Raw genomic sequence first — 18,153 nt, 5'->3', positions numbered from 1 at the left:
TCCTTTTATTTTTTTTTTTAACTATTTTCCTCGCGTGTTGACAAGGTTCGGATCTTCATCCAAGTTATAAATTCAGCCAAAGCCCCCCCTACGCCTCCCAAGCTATGACCATTTCACTTCCTTGCGTATGAAATGTTTCGTATCTTGTAGATCCAGTTCTGACGCTAATTTATTGGGGTATCGTGTGGGGCGTTAACCAACATATCATTCTGACCGAGCCAGGAGATCACTTCCATTGCTCGACGGTCATCGTCTTCTGCCTGTCGGTCCAGCAACTAATCCATGTCAGTACAATTTCAATAGCAAAAATCAATGGAGCTCCCACAGCTTGATAAAGTCCCTTGCGTTTCGTCTCTTTTGCCTTCTTTTCTGTAGGCTTTGCCTTGGTCTTTCGTTCAGAGTCATTCTCATGAAGGAATTTACACTGGTCGCCACGGTTACAATGCCCATTACGCGCAAAGTAACGGCACACAGTCTTTTTGCCTTCGCGGGGTGGGGGTGGGACTCGCTCTGGTCCCGTGCGACGTGAAGTTGCTTGCTCTGGCGCGGAGTCGTCACTTTCAGAGTCGGAGTCGGGATCTGAGCCAGAAGCATCCGAGGAGGTCCAATCACTGGCCTCATGATTGGATGTGATCTCCATGTCATCCAAGCCATGGTCAATGGGGTGTTCGGTCTTAATCGTAGCCTCGAGATCTTTGGACTCGAGCAGGATTCCAGGATCTCCCTGCACCTCTGTCGCGTGGGAAACGGGGTCGGCTGATTGGACAGGCTCTGGGGTTGGGCCAGGCTCGGTTGGTATAATTATATCCGTCACTGCAGTTTCAGGTCCAGCGTTGATGGCTGGCTCTGGTACCGGATCTTCGGTTTCGGTTTTAGTAGTTGGTTCTGGTAACGGGGTTTCGGGTTTAGTCTCAATAACTGGGTCAAGGGCCGGATGTTGGGGCGCGGGTGTGATACCAGTATCTTCCTCTTGGCTAAGATCTGCATTTAGGCTCAGTGCCTCCTTCTGTAGAGCTTCCATTCGGAGACGAGCAGCTTCGGTCTCAGCCATAGCTTTTTGGATCCGTTTCTCCTCGCGCTCAAGGTTGCGCCGAATCTTCTCCCTGCGTTGCGCATTTGTCGTTGCATCTGCAGTTTCTGTCTTGTGTTCGTTTTGCTTTTGTATATGCTCTTTTCGCTTTTCCTGTTGCTCTTTTTGTTTTTGTAGACGCGCTGCCTCACGGGCTGCCTTTGCTTCCTCCATGGACTTCTTCTTTTCTTCGACCCGAGCTTTAGTGGGGAATTTCTTCCTACGCTCTGCAATCCAAGCAGCAATATCGGATGGTGTTTGTAATGTAGATGTTTTCCCTTTGTATGAGACCTGAAGTGGTGCAGCATCACCTCCACTTTGCGCTAGCTTTGCTTCTTCGTCTTCGTCAGCCTCTTCTTCGCTTGACTCGTGTTCTTCGGTATGAGGGGTCAGTCCGAGCTGATTGTGCTTCCGTTTTCTCTTCTTTGTCTTCCTATTAGGTGTGGAGTCGGCGGCTGGTGGTGGCTTCGAGGGCAGAGGGTTGCCGAAGCTTGGGACGGCAGGAGCAGCGGGAGTCCGTGGTGCAGTTGCTTGGGGCTTGTTGAATGCAGATGAATGATCCCGCTTATGGTTGTGCTTGGGCTTCGGACCCTGATTGCCGTGCGCATGAGGTCGCGGCCCTCGTGTTTGCCCTGATTGAGCTCCCATGTATGGCGCCGCACCTGGCATGTCATTGCGCCATGACATGGGGGGCATCATTGGTTGATTGTTTGGTTGATGGCCATGAGGAGGTGTCGGTAAGCCTTGCATGTACGTCGGGGGTGTAGGAGGGTAAGGTGTGGGAAGGTTGTGCGTATTGTAGTGTTGATAGCTCCCCGAAGCTACCGACTGAGGATATTGTTGAGATGGAAATGAGGGCGGGTTTTGAGGATTCTGAAAAGCGGGTGTTTGTCCATGATGGTAGGGTTGAGGAGGCATATAAGATGCTGTTGGAAGAGGTTGAGGATATCCGCCATACACTGGTTGCGCGTAGTTGAACCCTGTAGGAGGAAGGTATGGCGGCGCTTGTCCACTTGCTGCATGATTACCTCCCCGGCCTCGGTTGCCTTGTCCTCTTCCACGTCCCCGCTGACCTCCGCCATGTCCCCCATTGTGTCCGCCATGTCCGCCCCAATTCTGTCCGTGTTGGGTCGGGTGCTGAGTCGGCGCCTGAGTCGTTGCCGGCGGCGGAGGCGGCGGGGGCGGGAAAGAAAACCCCTGTGAGGTCATGACGAGAGCCTTTGGGGTTTCCAGAGACTCCAGCACAAACACAGGAATAATCTCTTGGATTTAGCGTGTTAGCGGAGTTGAGGTTGAGATTGAAAGCTTCCGTTCCGGAGTCACGTGAGAGCGGGATTCTGGCGGACGAAGAATCTCAAAAGGTTTTCGATTGCTTCTTTGGGTACGACAATGGTAAAAGGTGAAAAGAGACTCACATCTGGTCACTTTGTTACTGTCTAATCAATTACATACTTCTGTCTATACCCTCACCATCATTAAAATGTTTATCTTGGTAAGTTTTATGTCCATATATAAAAACCATGTCTAACTAACGCTGGCAGACTACCATATCGGACTTGATCCAGATTTCGCCTGAGGATTTCTCCAAGTTCAGTGCAGTCGCACTCGAAGACAACATTAATGCAAAATACGCCAATAAAGTGTGGAACTCAGGCTTTTTCTTGCCAGTTTCTTAGTGCTGATTCTGCCCTCTAGGTCATTCAAAAAATTGGCCTTTGCATCAGCTTCTATGACCTACTTGAGTCTTCCGATGGCCTGATTGGCCACGGAACCGGTTTGGTTAATGTCAATGGTGAATGATACTACCTTCTATCAAGTCTGAGATCTATACTGACTCTTACACAGTTAAATTCCGCATGATTGTCTTCCGGCCTTTCAAAGGAGAGATCATGCTGGGAAAGATTTCTAGCGGCACAGAACATGGAATCAAGAGTCCGTTCCAATCATGAAAACTCAGTCCTCCTCCAAAACTAACAAACTCCAGTTGGCCTTGAATTCTTCAATGACATTCTGATCCCTCCGCAGATGCTTATGGAAAAGTCCCGATTGTGAGCTGGTCCCACCTCATACTAAAGGTTAGAAATACTAATGTGTCTTGCAGTGACTATGCCGAGCAGGTATGGATCTGGGAGAGTGAAGGTGGAACAGAATTCTTCTTCGATGTAGGAGAAGTTGTTCGATTCCGAGTTGAGTCAGAGGAATGGCATGACCAAATCCCCAATGCACCAGATGTTGCGGATGAAACTCCACAGGAGAGGCGCCCTCCGTATTCCATTCTGGTAGGTTTCTCCATATGGAAGTTTCTTAACTCTCACTGACGATCTTCTAGGGCTCTATGCAAATGGGTGGCACCGGACCTATCACTTGGTGGTAGCCTGGATGTCGTCATTTGTTAAATTAGACCGTCTTTTTGTTGATCTATTGCGGCCCCTTCTCAGCGCCCATACAATTTCTTTCATAGTCAGATCAGATACCCATACGAATGCCAATGAATACATAGACCGAGTGATTGTACGTAATATGTCCAGCTGACAATGTAACGTAATATCCTAAGGTTTATATTGGACACGAGGAGGAATTCAGAGTTGGCCAGCATGCGCATCTAACCCTTTTCAAAGCAATAGAAAGACAAAAGATGTATACAATGATGTTCCAAGCAAAGGTATAGACCAATTAGGAGATACCGGCAAGTACCGAACACTCCGATACTCCGACGCATCGGAGTGTCCCACTTTGATTCTCCGAGAAGAATTGGCCCGGTGGAGCACCGTCGGCCTCTCGTCCAGTCGTAATCCTGCGATTCATCGCCATCTGCCCCAGAGGGATTGATTGTATGTAAAATATAATCCGTTGATGAATTTTTTTTTTTCGGTTGAATTTTTCCAAAACATCCCGGAAGCAGCCATTGTACCTGTTTTCGCCATTGATTATCAATCAGATTCGCAATCCGAGTTCTAATTTTAAAGACCGAGTCATACAAAGATCTCATCTTATCGATAAACATATACCCCTCGCCTCTCTCTCTCAATTGTCTTCAAATTATCTTCTCTATACACAATGGTCTCCACCACAGAAAACGGACACACTGCTGAGCGCGGCTTTGGGACACTGGCTGTCCACGCTGGCTCCCCCCACGACCCGGTGACCGGCGCTGTTATTGCTCCGGTAAGCTCATCAATCTAGCCCTGGAGAAGATAAGACGGTCCTAATAATGCTATTAGATCTCCCTGTCGACCACATATGCTCAGACCAGTGTCGGAAGCCCCGTCGGTCTGTACGAGTACACTCGCAGCTCCAACCCCAACCGGTCAGTTTACTAGTACAGACTCTCAACACATTGACCAGGGCTAATACTCCCGCAGTGATAACTTCGAGCAAGCCGTCGCAGCTCTCGAGCACGCCAAGTACGCTCTTGCCTTCTCCTCCGGCTCCGCCGCTACCGCCAACGTTCTCCAATCCCTTGCTGCTGGCTCGCACGTCGTTTCGGTCTCCGATGTTTACGGAGGTACCCACCGATACTTCACCAAGGTTGCTTCGGCGCACGGTGTCCAGGTCACCTTCACCCCTTCCATTGAGCTGGATGTGGAGCAATTGATCCGCCCCGAGACCAAGCTCATTTGGATCGAGACCCCCTCCAACCCTACTCTTGGCTTGGTGGATATCCGGGTTATTGCCAACATTGCCCACAAGCACAACATTCAGGTCGTTGTCGATAACACTTTCATGAGCCCCTACGTCCAGAACCCATTGGACCACGGTGCCGACATTGTTGTCCACTCCGTCACTAAGTACATTAATGGTCACTCCGTGAGTTCTTACTTTCAACCTAGGGTTTATCAACATCAAGTTTGCTAACTGAAATCTAGGATGTCCTGATGGGCGTGGCCGCCTTTAACTCCGAGGCTCTCAAGGAGCGTCTCAGCTTCCTCCAGAACGCCATCGGTGCCGTCCCCTCCGCATTCGACTGCTGGCTCGCCCACCGTGGTCTTAAGACCCTGCACCTGCGCGCACGCGAGGCAACCAAGAACGCGACTATCGTCGCCATGGCCCTTGAGGCCTCCCCTCACGTTATCTCCGTCAACTACCCCGGCATTGACTCCCACCCCGACCGCGCTATTGCCCTCAAGCAGCACCGTGACGGTATGGGAGGTGGTATGCTTAGCTTCCGCATTAAGGGTGGCCAGAAGGCTGCTCACGATTTCTGCAAGTTCACTAAGGTCTTCACCCTCGCCGAGAGTCTGGGAGGTGTTGAGAGTCTGTGCGAGGTTCCCTCTAGCATGACCCACGCTGGTATTCCCAAGGAACAGCGTGAGGCCGCCGGTGTCTTCGATGATCTTGTGCGCATGAGCTGTGGTATTGAGGACTCTGTGGATCTGCACGCCGATGTGATGCAGGCCCTCAGCAAGGCTGCTAAGTTGGCTTAAACGCGACTCTTAATTGCAGTGTTTTGGCTTGCATTTAAATACTATCTAGAATAGACTGCATTGGTTGTTGATCACTTGGATATGACATTATGAGTTAGAGAATTACCACATCATATACTTACAATTATTACAACCCCAAGACTCTTAAAATAGTATTTGAATCCATCATGTCCAAGAGACTGTATACTCTAATTCTGCCTGAGGCTTCATATTGCTTAGTCATCATTTCACCCACTGCAATTTTTTGTATGGAGATCAGATCACAGCGTCTGTGACTAGAAAGCCTTGGAACCGAATTACTGTTTAATCAGGTAGTCCTTGCATTTGAAGAGGATATTCTGTCGGAACTAGTGCAAGTTTGTCGGCAACGTGCAATTCCCACAAATTCTCGACACCAGGTCACAGAAAACCCACCTACACAGTACTAAGTGTTGGGAGAATATACAACCATTTTATTAAGGCAAAAATGGCCTTCAGCTTCGGATTTTCTGGGGATGATATCGACATTGATGATTCGGAGATCAATAAAGATTTCACAGATGTGCCCTCCCATCAAGCCGTGGGCAATTCTCTTCCCGAGCTCGTGAAAGCGGTTAAACATGACATGAATGAATGGGTAAGTGATCAAGATATTTCTCAATTATGTGTATTGTGTCACTGCTTTTGTCAAAGAAATTTTGAGCTGGCAAGTATTTCTAAATCCCAGTTCGGGCCTATGAGATACTGCCATCTATCATTGACAAGAGGATGGAAGCATATGAATATATTCTTTTGTAATACATTATACCTTTTCAATTCTCAAAATCTAACTAACATAACAGCTTTCAATCCTTCCCTCTCAAATCTTGTACAATAAGCTCGCAATCAGTGATACGCCTCTGGCCGTCGCTCGTCGAGAGATATTTGACATTCGCACTCAGCTCATGGCCGAAGACAGCGCAGGCCACGATAATGAGGAGCTGATTGCCGGTATTGAAAAAGGCGACATCACGCCCAATTTCTACGAAGGCGGCTTCAAAACCTGGGAATGTGCCTTGGATCTAGCTAAGCTCTCCGTCAATGAGGACATTCTTAATGAATCCCCCGAGAGCCCGGTAGACATCCATATAATTGAGGTTCGTAATCATATTGTGGAAGATTTCCCCAACATTTACTAGTAAGGCAAGCTAACATGAAGAAATAGCTTGGCGCAGGCACAGCAGTCCCATCATTGACGCTGTTTGCCCGTCTTCTCAGCCAAGTCGAGCCCGGCCAGAGCCAAAGAAAGACACTCTTTACCTTCGCAGACTACAACTCGGACGTGCTCCGTCTTGTCACGCTCCCGAATCTCCTTCTGACATGGCACAATAGCCGTTCCCAAACGGCTGTTTCGGCCGCGTCGACTGCGCCAGACCAGGACGAAGAGCTGGATATCACGCCTGAGCTGGTTCAAGAATTCAAAGATGATCTTGCTCAGCGTGGGATCTCGGTTGATTTCGTTTCTGGGGCTTGGTCGCCCGAGTTCGTGGATCTGGTCTTCTCGTCTGGTAGTGGCGCCCGCAAGACTCTGGTTCTTGCCAGTGAGACAATTTACTCACCCGCATCGCTGGCGGCATTTTCTGAAACGCTTTTGGCGCTGCTGCGCCGCTCGAACACTGTATCGGCGAAAAGTCGGGCTCTCATCGCGGCGAAGAAGGTTTATTTCGGAGTTGGTGGCGGTGTTGATGAGTTCCTTGCTGTGCTTCGTAATCTCTGCGCGAATGAGCTGGATGTGCAGCAGAAACTGAACGTTCAATCGGAGGGTGTTGGCAGAGTAGTTTTGGAGGTTGTGCCTTCAAACGGGCCCTAGAGTCAATTTGATAATAATGAATATCCAATCTCAGCATTGAACGAATATTCAGCGAGGGTCTAGGAGTTAGGTTCAAAAACAAAAGAAAATCCAATTATCAGGTGCTGGATTGAACGTCAAGTCCCAACGTATATGTACATGATTTTTCCTCCACACATGTCTATTTTAGACAGCCGACCAAAAGAAAAACGATACCCCCATTTACTCATAGAGCGACACAACCTTGCCGTCCTTCATCCGCGCAACCCGAGACTCCTCAATCTCCTGGTTCTTGCGCTGGTAGTGAGCCACGACATGGCTCAGGTCGGCCTGCGAACCGGGCGAAACGTTGTAGGGAGAGCCGGCGTTCATCATACTAGAAAAATCACAATTAGCATACAAAAGCATTTCCGGGGCAATAGTATCACATACTCAGGCTGGAGAAGGGAATAAGCCTCGGGTGGGCCCTGACTGCCGAGCAAGTGGCGGTCAGAAGCAGCCTTCTCCATCATAGCGGTGTGGATAGCATTGCGCTGCTCGAAGACCTCCTGAGAAGGAGTCCACTTGCTAATGAGGTTGGAGATCCAAGACGGCGAGCCGGATTCCTCGTTGGACTTGCTGACGTGGTAGAGGAGGAAGGCGGAAGCGATGGAGCCGCAAGTGACGTAGAAGCTGCGCTGTTAAGTGGACATGGAATGGTTAGCGAGGTGGTCGTGGGCCATTGAGATATTTCTCTGCTTCCAGACTCCGGTCTGGTCGCGATGGGCGGGGGAGCTTACGCCGAAGCTTTCATTCACGGGCGCGTGGGCGCCGTGGGAACCCCAGCGGCGCTGGGTGCGCAGCAGTAGCCGCGTCGAAGGAACAGATCGTCTGGCAGCGAACATTGTGTGGAGGGAAGCAATTGGTGGTAATCGATGACCCTTTGGGAAGCGATGATAGGGCGAGGTGGAAAGTGAAAGTCGATGGCACGTGATGTCCATATTGGGGTTAGGGCCATTTTCTATCGTAGTCAAGTGTTGACGAACATCATTCTCGATTTATTTAGATAGTTTATTATTTATTGTTTATTAGTCTATTAGTCTATTATTATCTACTATTATATGAAATATTTCTGATACTATCTATATTTGAATTTATCTGTTATGTTCTTTCTCTCATATCTCTTGGATCCCATGCCATATTTAGCACATTGCAAGACTATAATAGCGACAATAGTACGGACTCTGTACTACTCTGCAATGTACAGATAAAAAAATAAAATCCAAAATTAAAACTGCAGCCCGATCTACTTGGCATATGTTGTAGACAATCATATTATGTCTATGCTGCTTGAAGCCTCATCTAGTAATATGTGCTGTCCGATGTTGTCCGATGATAGCCTCACTATTTGCTTTTCAAGGCGACACTAATTGGGTGACATTCTCTGTACATCCTTTTGATATATCGCCTCGTTTTAATTCATGTCTGGCCCTGAATTGAACATGTCAGCTTGTCGGTGTCAACTCCACCCCACTAAGCCTTGCCTTTTGGAATTGCCCAAACCCACAGTTTGATGCCCAACTGCCATGGCGTCTCCCAACTGGTCTCGCTTCAGTCCAGAATGCAATATGAGTGGATTCGATACTTCTTTGTGCCCTCAAAATTCCATATTTCCCGGTACTCGCGTCTAATTCACGGCCCTCTCACACATTTGGGGGTGGATGGGTATCAACACGCTAAGGGCCGGTCCGCTATTGTGCCCAGACGTTATGCTAATTTTTTGAGATATTTTGTGAAATTCCTTCTTTATATTTTTCTTTCCTTTTTTTATCTCTTAGCATTCATTGTACTCTCAAGTATCTACATTTACTTGCATCTTCATTCGTGCCCACAAGGGTTTCAGGTTTCCTGCCCGATCAAAGCCACTTGGCTTACACTTCTAAATATTGCAAAGTCTTAATACATCCTAACTATAGTCAACTTTTGGGCTATATCTTGAGGTATCGCCACAGGGCTGCTTGCAAATGTACAGTGCAGTTGTCCCATATGATCCGAACTATTACTCATATGCTCGATTTAGTACACTGATCCTATTGGTAACACGGAGTCTTGGGCACGCATCACTCTACCGCCATGGCCGCGGGCAGCAAGAAGTCTAAGGCCAAAGACAAGGCCAAGGCAGCCACCAAGAAGGTTAAGAAGGGGAAGAGCCCAGAGGTCACAGAGACTCAGACAACTACAACTACTCCTGCTCCTGGCAGCCCTGAACTTACGGCGCAGGAACCAGACGTAAAAGACCAGCCTGCTATTGACGCAGGCGTTGAAGTAAAGACGCCACTTCCTGTATCTGCATATGAGGTATTCGACGACGAGACACCTCAAGACAATTCCAAGCCTGCCGCAGATCAAGCACCTGTACTCGACAATCCTGTATCTGCATACGAGGTGTTTGACGAGGAGACACCTCAAGACGGTTCCAAGCCTGTCACAGATCAAGCACCGCCTGTGCTTGACAATCCTGTAGCTGCATACGAGGTATTCGACGACGAGAATACACCTCAAGACAGCTCTAAGCCTGTCGCAGATCAAGTACAACCTGTACTTGACAATCCTGCATCCGAACACGAGGTACTTGACGACAAGACTGCGCCTGCACCACAAGACATCCCTGACCCTGTCGCGGATTCACAATCGCCTGTGCTCGAGAACCCTGTATCGGCATACCAGGTGTTCGACGACGAACCAGCACCCAAAGACATCTCTGAACCTGTCGTGGATCAATCACCACCGGTAGTCGACAAGCCTGTTGACGAAGCACCACACTTGGACGCACCGCACTTGGACGAGCCAAGTTCGACTCAGCCTCCTGTTGAGGACACTCAAATCAAAGAGCCACCTGTTGAAGAAGCAAGCTTGATTCAATCTCCCATTGAAGAGCCAGAAGCAAAGGAGCCTTTGGAAGATCATACCAAGCAAGACCAACCCAACCAAGTCGAGCACCCCGAAGAGAAAACTGTAGTGTCATCGCCACCGGCTGACCCGTTCTCCCCTGTGGCCGCTTGTGTGCCCTTGCCTTCACCATCCTTGACTGAAGCACGGTATATGTCAAGTCCCTCTCAGGAGAATCAACATTATTATCCCGGGCCATATTCTCCTTACGCCTCACCCGTCCCCTACTCTGCGCAAGCACCTTACGGGTCACAAAACCCATACACTTCGCCAAACGGCTACGCTTCGCCCAACGCTTACGCTTCACCAGTGCCGTACGCTGCATCCCCAGTGACGTACGCCTCACCAAACCCCTACACTTCGCCAGTACCCTACGCCTCACCTGCGTTATACGCCCCAGTGCCATACGCTGGTTCCCAGGCGCCTTACAACCCGTCTACACCTTACGCTGGCTCTCCAGTGCCTTACAGCTTACCTGGACCCGCCGCTGGTTCCCCAGCGCCCTACGCCCCATCAGTAGCTTACACGTCATCGCCGGTGCCCAAAGTCAGCAGCCCGCTTGCACGTTCCCACTACCCCCAAATGTCTCCAACTATATCACCAACTACAACTCCCCCTCCTGAGAACCCACCAGCTGCACCGATGGCTCCTCCAGAATCGCAAGCCCCTTCTGTGGCCCAAAGTGTACCGCATTCTCTACACTCTCCTGTCATGAGTGCTTCCGGGATGGTCCCTCCTTATGGATACTATTCTCCTCATCACCAGTCGGAGGCCCATTATATGAACCGGGGCTATAGCATCCCTGATACATCATATGCAGCATCATACCAGGCCCTTCAAAACCTCTCTATGGCCAGCGGCTATCCCCAAGAGAATGGGTCTCCCCCAGAAAATGACACTGAGCACATTGAGCTTCTTCAACGCATCCAGTCAGCCATTCCGGACATCAACCGTCTCCTTCATGGGTTCCGCAACACACACAGCAAGCTCTCAAACCGAGAGGCTGAAATGAAGCATATTGGAAGCCAGCACGAACAAGCTCTGAATCACAAGGAGTACTACATTGAAGCTCTGCAAACCCAAATGAAGAAGACTGCCAATGAAAGTGCCGAAGAACAAGCCAGATTGAAGCACACTATCAGCGAGCTGCGTCTTGAACTCGGAGATCTGCAAGAGAAGCAGAAGGACCTTGAGGATGGCCTAGCTGTCCACCAGAAGTCCAACGAGGAGCTTACCGAAACCAAGGTCGTACTCGAGGGACAAATCAACAAACTCAACGAAAGCATCAAGGAGTCAAAGGAGACCCATGAGAAGGAGTTGGAGAGTAAGAAGGAAGAACAGGAGAAGGCTCTCGTGGCACAGAAGGAGGAGCTTACCGAGCTGTTCGAGGAGATCAAGGCCGAGGATGAGAAAACAGCAGCCGAGAATCTGGAGACTCGTGAGCGCGAACTTCGCGCTGAGCATGACGCTAGTCGAGCCGAATGGGAGAAGGAGAAGGCCCAATTGCAGGAATCCTTTGAAGGCCAGCGCACCGAGCTAGAGGCCACCAAGGCGGAAGTGTCATCCCAGATCGCTGCTTTGGAATCCAAGGAGACCGAGTTGCAAGCCCGACTCGCTGAACTCTCAACAACACGCGAAGAACTAGCAGCCAAGCTAGCAGAGCTCGAAGAAACCCACAAGAAGAATGAAGAGCTTCGACAAAGCCATGCTGGTGAATTGGACTCCCTACGACAATCCCACGACGAACAACTCGCTGCTGCCGCCAAAGAACTGGCTGACAAGATCGCCGAACTGGAAGCTCACTTCAATGAGAAAGAGAAGCTTTGGACAACAGAGCGGGCTGCCTTGGAGCAGCAGCTCTCCGAGAAAGATAGCGAACTTGCCAGTGCTGAGCGAGAGAAGGAAAGATTGGAAGGTGACGGAATTGTCAAGGAGCAGCACCTTCAGCGTGCAGTGGATGGAATGCGAATGACGATCGATAACTTGGGTGGAGATTGCGACAGGCTGAGAAAGACACTGTCCAGCCTAGGAGAGGCCACTGACCTCAGAAACACCAAGGGCGATCAATTCTTGTAAGTGAGCCCTTGAAGTCCTCTAGATTTGCATTTCTTTTGGTTCTTTCTTTTTCTTTTCCTTCCTTTCTGGTTTTCGTTTCTTGAAGACAAGTCATTCATTCTCGATATTTTCTTTGTCAAACTGCATCAGCGAACAGCGGACATACATTCTCTTATAGACTCATGTTGATATGTTGATAACGATAAATGGACACGATCTAATAAACACTTTTGTCTTTAGCTTGGACTGCTTCACAGAGCTCTCGCAGCTCATCCACAATCTATCCAAAGAGCATTTCGGATATCTCCCCATCGACCCCCCAAAAGACATCCTATCCAAGATCCCATCCGAACTCCCACCATTCCTTGACAACACCCCAGCCTCCCGCGAACTCCGCTGTGCCTACATCCAGCACATCATCTCCAAAACCCTAACCTTCAGAGTCTTCCAACCCTTCCTCTTCACCCTAGGCCGAAGATACGACAAAGCCGACACCTTCTTCCAAATGCTATCAATGGACATCCGCCGCAAGTCCGTCCGCCGCGAAGCTTTCTGGCGCCAGCAGACCCTAAAAGCAGCGTACACAACCTCCGACGCCAAACAATCAATCAACGTGGCCGCAGCAGTCATCGTCGACGAAATCATCGACCACATCAAGCACTTCGCCGACCGCAAGGAACTCGACCCACTGATATTGGGCGTGCGAAAGATCGTCAAGCTTGCCGCAGAGACATGGAGACACGCTCGCGTCGAGCGCGAGCTTGTCCTCGCTAATTTCCCCGCCCCGGACGCGGAGAGTGTCTCGAACGAGGGTTGGTTGGAGTACGCTGCCAACAAGGAGCAGAATCAGACCCCGTCAAATGAACCCACTCGTCATGTCGTGCTGCGCATCTTCCCGCGTATTACGCGCGAGGCGGCTCATGAGGACTTTGCTAGCGATGAAGAGAAGGCTACTGGCTGCACTTACTCGCAGGGTATTGTGCTGTACTCTGATTCGCCGGTCATTATGGGGCGGCTTCAGGAGTTCGCGAAGAAATCTACCGAGGCTGTGGGTACTGAGTCGCCTCCTAAGACACCTTTGGCTGTTAAGGCCATTGATAGGTTGGCGCAGATTGAGGGTTCCTCTCCGAAGGTTATGACTGTTCGGTCTGCTCCTACTAGTCCGAAGGGTCAATTTAGGAGTCTGTGATTCTGGTCGTTTTGATGACTTTGATGTATTGTTTCTATAGCGTCTGAGCCATCTTTTTTCTGTTGTTTTTTTCCTTTGTTCCTTTCCTATGTTTCCTTTTGTTGTTCCTTTTGTTGTTCCTTTAGTTGTTTCATTTGTTGTTCATCTGTCTTTACATCTTTTGTTTCACCGCACATCTGTTTTGAGATTTTATTTGGAACGCTTCAGCGGATTTGGATTCGATTCTTATGTTGTGTTTATATTTGAGTATTTATAGCCTTGAAGATTGTATGTAAACAGCAACAATGTTAGCGAGTTGGAGAATACAATCACTGCATCACTCTGATATATATATTCCAGTTTACATCGTAGATCACATCTAACTTGATCAAATATAATTTTAGATACATCACTGAACTCATGAATCTCGAATAACTTTATCTGACAATCCATTCATTTTGCATTAGGTGGTTATTAATGCAGTGTCGGCTAAAATGTCTTGCTATTTATTTAGAAGTGGATCGAGGTCCTTATACCCCTGTAAGAAAATGCAACCTTCTTTTGACCCTCAGCTTTCTGCTGAACTTCACAATAATATCTGAGAGCATGCATAGATAGGTACTGGACAAGGTGTAGCTTCACTTCCACATAGTACATGGTGAGAATCTTCCAAACCTCCACTTGACCTTCCGGCTTAAGCCCCAACTCGCTCAATTATACGGCCATCGAAATTCGCCTGCATTCCAAATACGGATTTCCACGTTTTCTATTCTCTATGAGTCTCAAAAAAGGGGGGCCTTCTCTAGTTCTCAATTCTTGAATAGTGGGGAGATCGGTTTGTATGGCTATATCTACGAACATGCTCTACTAACGCGGATGAAGTTGGTATCTCATTAGTTCCGCTCTTCTAGTGTTTAATTTAATGGTAGCATAAGAGATAGATTCGGTAAGGACACTGAATTACAGTTTCATACTAAGAAGAATGTATAATCGATATCTAGATGACGTTGAGGTCTCTAGAAGACATCGATGTATTCAATTTTTCAAGCTATATCACAAAAGGCGAGTAATGCATGCACCAGGCAATGCATTCCGAAAATGAGTCGAACGAAGCTATTTGAACAATGAGTTAACTCAGACAAGAAGTCCGAAGGATACCCGCGTAGACATCTCTACGCTTGAGTATTCTTGACGTGGTCAAGAACACCGCACTTGAAATCGTCGCTCTCAAGGTAGATGGTGTAATGATCATCTGGGGACTGGCCAGAGGACAGCTTCTGGCCATACTGCCAGAAGAGATCAGCAGCGTTTCCGGGGGTGTGCAGAGCGGTATCCTGCCACTTGATCGAGTCGGTGCAGTGATCATCCTTGATGCCATACTCCTCGAACATGCAAGGCTTTCCAGCAGCATCGCAGATCTTGGCGTGGGACTTGACCCAGTCATTACCCCAAGCATTGTCCTTGATACCCCCTAGGATGGATTAGTGTGCTGCGTGTTTGCGATACTCAGAGGATAGACTTACAGTCAGCCACGTAGAGGTGGAAAGTTCCGAAGTCGATATCAGGGGCCGCAAGGTTCTTGGCGAAGTCATTGCCTTCGGTGTTAGTGTAAGGGTAAGAACCGTCGGATCCAACAGTTAGACCCATGCCCTCTATATCATTGGTTAGAATATATCAACGGTCTTGTTTATCCCAAGAAAACTAACCTTCACCGGTGGTGACCATGTGGTTGGGATCGAGAGACTTGATGTAGGCAGAAGTATCGGCAACCCAGGTAGAGATGATATCAGTCTTGCAGCCCGAGCAGCGAGGCTCATTGGCCAGCTCCCACGCGAAGATGGCAGGGGAATCACTGTAGCGAGAGACAACAGCTTTGATGTACGCCTGGTACACGCCCTGGATCTTCTTGTTGGTGTACCATTCGGTCTTGCTGCCTCCGTAGGCATTAACGTAGGCGTTCATACCACCATAATCATCCCAGGAGTTGACGAAGGGAATGATAAGTTTGATGCCGTACTTCTCAGCAGCGGCAACAACAGCATCAAGACGCTTCAGACCATCGGCGCCAGTGTTGATGGTAGTTTTACCGGTGGCCTTGTCGTGGAGCTGGAAGTAGACAGTTCCAGCTGCCGGGACGGTGTTGACATCGTTGAAACCCCAAGTTCGGAGGATCTTGAGGCCACTGGCCTTCAGGTTCTTGAAGACGGAGTCAACATCCGCGTCCTTGGTCAGGAATGGCAGCCAGTATGAGTTCGTGCCAGCGAAGTACTTGGTCTCGCCGTCGATGTTGAACTTGAGACCATCAGCCTTGGCAAAGGCGGCACCGCCAGTAGGCTTAGGGAGCAAAGGAGTGGACGAAGGGTGTGCGGTCGAAGAAACAGAAGTAGAGAAAGTTGATGATGCTGGGCTAGACACAGCTTGAGCGGAAGCTGCTCCAATGGCGGAGAGCAAGGCAACGGTTGACAAGGAACGCATTTTTGAGGTTTGGAATACAAGTGGAAGGATTGTTTGGAATGCTGTTGATGATAGGATTTGAATTGAAGGAATTGTGAGCTACTTTATATTTCCTCTCGACAAGGAGTTACCATTGTCGGTCTCTAAGTTTCTAAGTTGTAGACTGAACCCCAACCCCTTGAAACCATATTGTCGATCTCTTGAACATTAATTGTCGAAATGTAGTAACTCGTCGAAAAGAATACGGAGTTATTGAGAAGCACATGCAGACAGACTGTAAGTTACCCCGGGAATACTGTGGTTTAACCTCACCAGCTGACGTCGATCTGCACAAAGGCGCCACACTTAAGATGGACTGATGTTGCGTCGTGTTGATCCTTAAAGGAGATTATTCGGAGCCATAAGTGGGGTTTTACCCTACTCGGATATATCATGGCGGAACTCCTCAACATCCTCCCGTGCCGATTTGGGCAATTTCCGTCTCCTTGGATTTTGGGTCGTGAATTGAAGTGGATATTATGCCGAAGACCGCTTTGTACCTGAGAATCATGCATATGAATTCCCGTCAATGCAGAAAAAGGCGCAAATGCGGAGACTCCGCACTCAAAACCCCGGATTTCCGTTTATCTCCTTGCAAAATCCGGTATACAACTGTTATTTTCTAGAAGAAGTACTCTTTTACAATATAGAGATCTAATTCTACTATCTCGGAAGCTTCGGAGTTGTTTTCTCATCGTTCACTTTAGAGTTTGAAACATATTTCTCCTTAAACCTAACTCGAAACCAAGACCAGTTTCAGACAATATCAGTTATCAGATCACTTATAAAGTACCATCTCACAATATGTACAACATATTCAGGTTTTAGTCTATTACAAGAAAATACAAGAGAGTCACACTCATAACACTATGTCGATTTGGTTACGGATAGGAAAAACGGTCTGTTTCCTGATCTCACGGGCAAGGGCAAAGTAGGGCAAGGTTAGGTTGTCTTGCCCGTGCACTACTAGTTGGTCGAGCATGTGTGTGGCGTCGAAAAGTAATCAAATAACACATTTAGTAGCATCGCCAATGCTCAAGAAATGAGAATCAAAGGAGTTTGACTTTGGAGGCTTGAAAATATCTGCTTCACCAAAAATATGTATCCAGTTTACCAAGTATAAAGCCTCCTGACCTGGCCTCGTTCTGGGGCACTTCATTCAGAATACAGTCTCTACGCCTTCAAACTCACATTCTATATTCTTTTCAAGAAATCACCATCACCTAGCTCAAAATGAAGTTCTCCCTTTCATGTGTTGCTGCTCTCTTCGCAGCTACGGCGCTGGCCTCCCCAGTGTCCGATGATGCTCTCGCAAAGCGAGACGATCGTGGTCATTACAAAGTTGGTGGCCTTGGAGCACACAAGAAGGCAATTCTCAATGCTGGCGGCAACACTCTTGACCTTGCCATTGCCATGCTCGAGATGTAAGAGTCCAACTATGATATCCCCCATGACGATCCTAACAGTTGATTATAGCGACGATATGGAAACTTCCCACTATCCCTATGGGGACAACAAGGTCAAGGACGCAGCGAATTTCGGTCTCTTCAAGCAGAACTGGGGCATGCTCCGTGTCTGCGGCAAGCGCTACGGCTTTGTCGGCAAGTCCGAGGCCCAGTGGAATGATGGAGCACTTCTCAAGTAAGAGACCCATAGATCATATGATATCGGAAACACTTACTTATTCTCTGAAAGCTCCAATGTGTGGGCGGATGTCGCCTCTCGCTGGGACTGCCAGGAATACTACGGGTATGACAAGTGGTTTGCTGGTCACCGCAACGGTGCTAGCGGGCTTGATAATCCTTACACCGAGGACATTCAAAGTGAGTTTTCAAAGATACCGTTATAATTGTGATAACGACATTAACCTTCTTTTAGATTACAAGTCGGCTGTCCAGTGGATCCAGAAGCAGATCGACAGCAACAGCGCGTACAAGACCGATGATACTCGCTTCTGGGTTAACGTCCATGCCATCTAAGCATACCGTGTTTAAAACTCTCAACACCTTTGTTTTGTGACAATTGAGCAACAGCATAGCACAGAATGATGGTACGTTTGGCGAGAGTTATAAGCATAGGTCTTGTCTTACCTAGTCCAAATATGAAGTATATGGGGCGTGAAAATATACTGCACTTAACCAGAATGGAAAGAATTTCCGCAAACGTAATGCGTATTATTGGAAAATGTAATACTAACTAGAAGCTAGCA

General features: G+C 48.5%; 8 protein-coding genes across 8 annotated transcripts; 5 read left to right on the top strand and 3 right to left on the bottom strand.

Annotated features, from left to right (window-relative positions):
• Window positions 1-226: 226 nt before the first annotated feature.
• On the bottom strand, window positions 227-2,278 carry PGRI_014370 (CCCH zinc finger protein; the record flags this gene model as incomplete). Its single annotated transcript, XM_040789150.1, has 1 exon — window positions 227-2,278. The coding sequence occupies one exon, from the start codon at window positions 2,276-2,278 to the stop codon at window positions 227-229; it is 2,052 nt and encodes a 683-aa protein (XP_040646103.1).
• A 271-nt stretch (window positions 2,279-2,549) lies between these two features.
• PGRI_014360 (DNA-directed RNA polymerase III subunit RPC25) lies at window positions 2,550-3,443 on the top strand (the record flags this gene model as incomplete). The annotated part of the gene is made up of 7 exons (XM_040789149.1): window positions 2,550-2,561; window positions 2,611-2,709; window positions 2,765-2,861; window positions 2,915-3,001; window positions 3,054-3,117; window positions 3,171-3,348; window positions 3,399-3,443. 7 exons carry the CDS (start codon window positions 2,550-2,552, stop codon window positions 3,441-3,443), a joined length of 582 nt encoding a protein of 193 aa, XP_040646102.1.
• Window positions 3,444-4,126: 683 nt separating this feature from the next.
• Window positions 4,127-5,493, top strand: PGRI_014350 (cystathionine gamma-lyase CYS3; the record flags this gene model as incomplete). Its single annotated transcript, XM_040789148.1, has 4 exons — window positions 4,127-4,234; window positions 4,291-4,376; window positions 4,432-4,876; window positions 4,936-5,493. The coding sequence occupies 4 exons, from the start codon at window positions 4,127-4,129 to the stop codon at window positions 5,491-5,493; spliced, it is 1,197 nt and encodes a 398-aa protein (XP_040646101.1).
• Window positions 5,494-5,959: 466 nt separating this feature from the next.
• PGRI_014340 (protein-histidine N-methyltransferase) lies at window positions 5,960-7,321 on the top strand (the record flags this gene model as incomplete). The annotated part of the gene is made up of 3 exons (XM_040789147.1): window positions 5,960-6,109; window positions 6,315-6,608; window positions 6,677-7,321. The coding sequence occupies 3 exons, from the start codon at window positions 5,960-5,962 to the stop codon at window positions 7,319-7,321; spliced, it is 1,089 nt and encodes a 362-aa protein (XP_040646100.1).
• A 201-nt stretch (window positions 7,322-7,522) lies between these two features.
• PGRI_014330 (putative NADH-ubiquinone oxidoreductase 178 kDa subunit) lies at window positions 7,523-8,184 on the bottom strand (the record flags this gene model as incomplete). The annotated part of the gene is made up of 3 exons (XM_040789146.1): window positions 7,523-7,676; window positions 7,733-7,977; window positions 8,080-8,184. 3 exons carry the CDS (start codon window positions 8,182-8,184, stop codon window positions 7,523-7,525), a joined length of 504 nt encoding a protein of 167 aa, XP_040646099.1.
• Window positions 8,185-9,412: 1,228 nt separating this feature from the next.
• PGRI_014320 (uncharacterized protein) lies at window positions 9,413-13,472 on the top strand (the record flags this gene model as incomplete). Its single annotated transcript, XM_040789145.1, has 2 exons — window positions 9,413-12,300; window positions 12,524-13,472. 2 exons carry the CDS (start codon window positions 9,413-9,415, stop codon window positions 13,470-13,472), a joined length of 3,837 nt encoding a protein of 1,278 aa, XP_040646098.1.
• Window positions 13,473-14,623: 1,151 nt separating this feature from the next.
• PGRI_014310 (glycoside hydrolase 5 family protein) lies at window positions 14,624-15,926 on the bottom strand (the record flags this gene model as incomplete). The annotated part of the gene is made up of 3 exons (XM_040789144.1): window positions 14,624-14,922; window positions 14,975-15,103; window positions 15,158-15,926. 3 exons carry the CDS (start codon window positions 15,924-15,926, stop codon window positions 14,624-14,626), a joined length of 1,197 nt encoding a protein of 398 aa, XP_040646097.1.
• Window positions 15,927-17,177: 1,251 nt separating this feature from the next.
• PGRI_014300 (uncharacterized protein) lies at window positions 17,178-17,923 on the top strand (the record flags this gene model as incomplete). Its single annotated transcript, XM_040789143.1, has 4 exons — window positions 17,178-17,368; window positions 17,421-17,585; window positions 17,640-17,767; window positions 17,823-17,923. 4 exons carry the CDS (start codon window positions 17,178-17,180, stop codon window positions 17,921-17,923), a joined length of 585 nt encoding a protein of 194 aa, XP_040646096.1.
• Between the last annotated feature and the right edge of the window lie 230 nt (window positions 17,924-18,153).

The sequence above is a fragment of the Penicillium griseofulvum genome (genome assembly GCF_001561935.1).
Source record: "Penicillium griseofulvum strain PG3 chromosome Unknown contig_80, whole genome shotgun sequence".
NCBI lineage: Eukaryota > Fungi > Ascomycota > Eurotiomycetes > Eurotiales > Aspergillaceae > Penicillium > Penicillium griseofulvum.
Note: the sequence above shows the minus strand (reverse complement) of the source record. Positions and strands in the feature narration are given on the sequence as shown.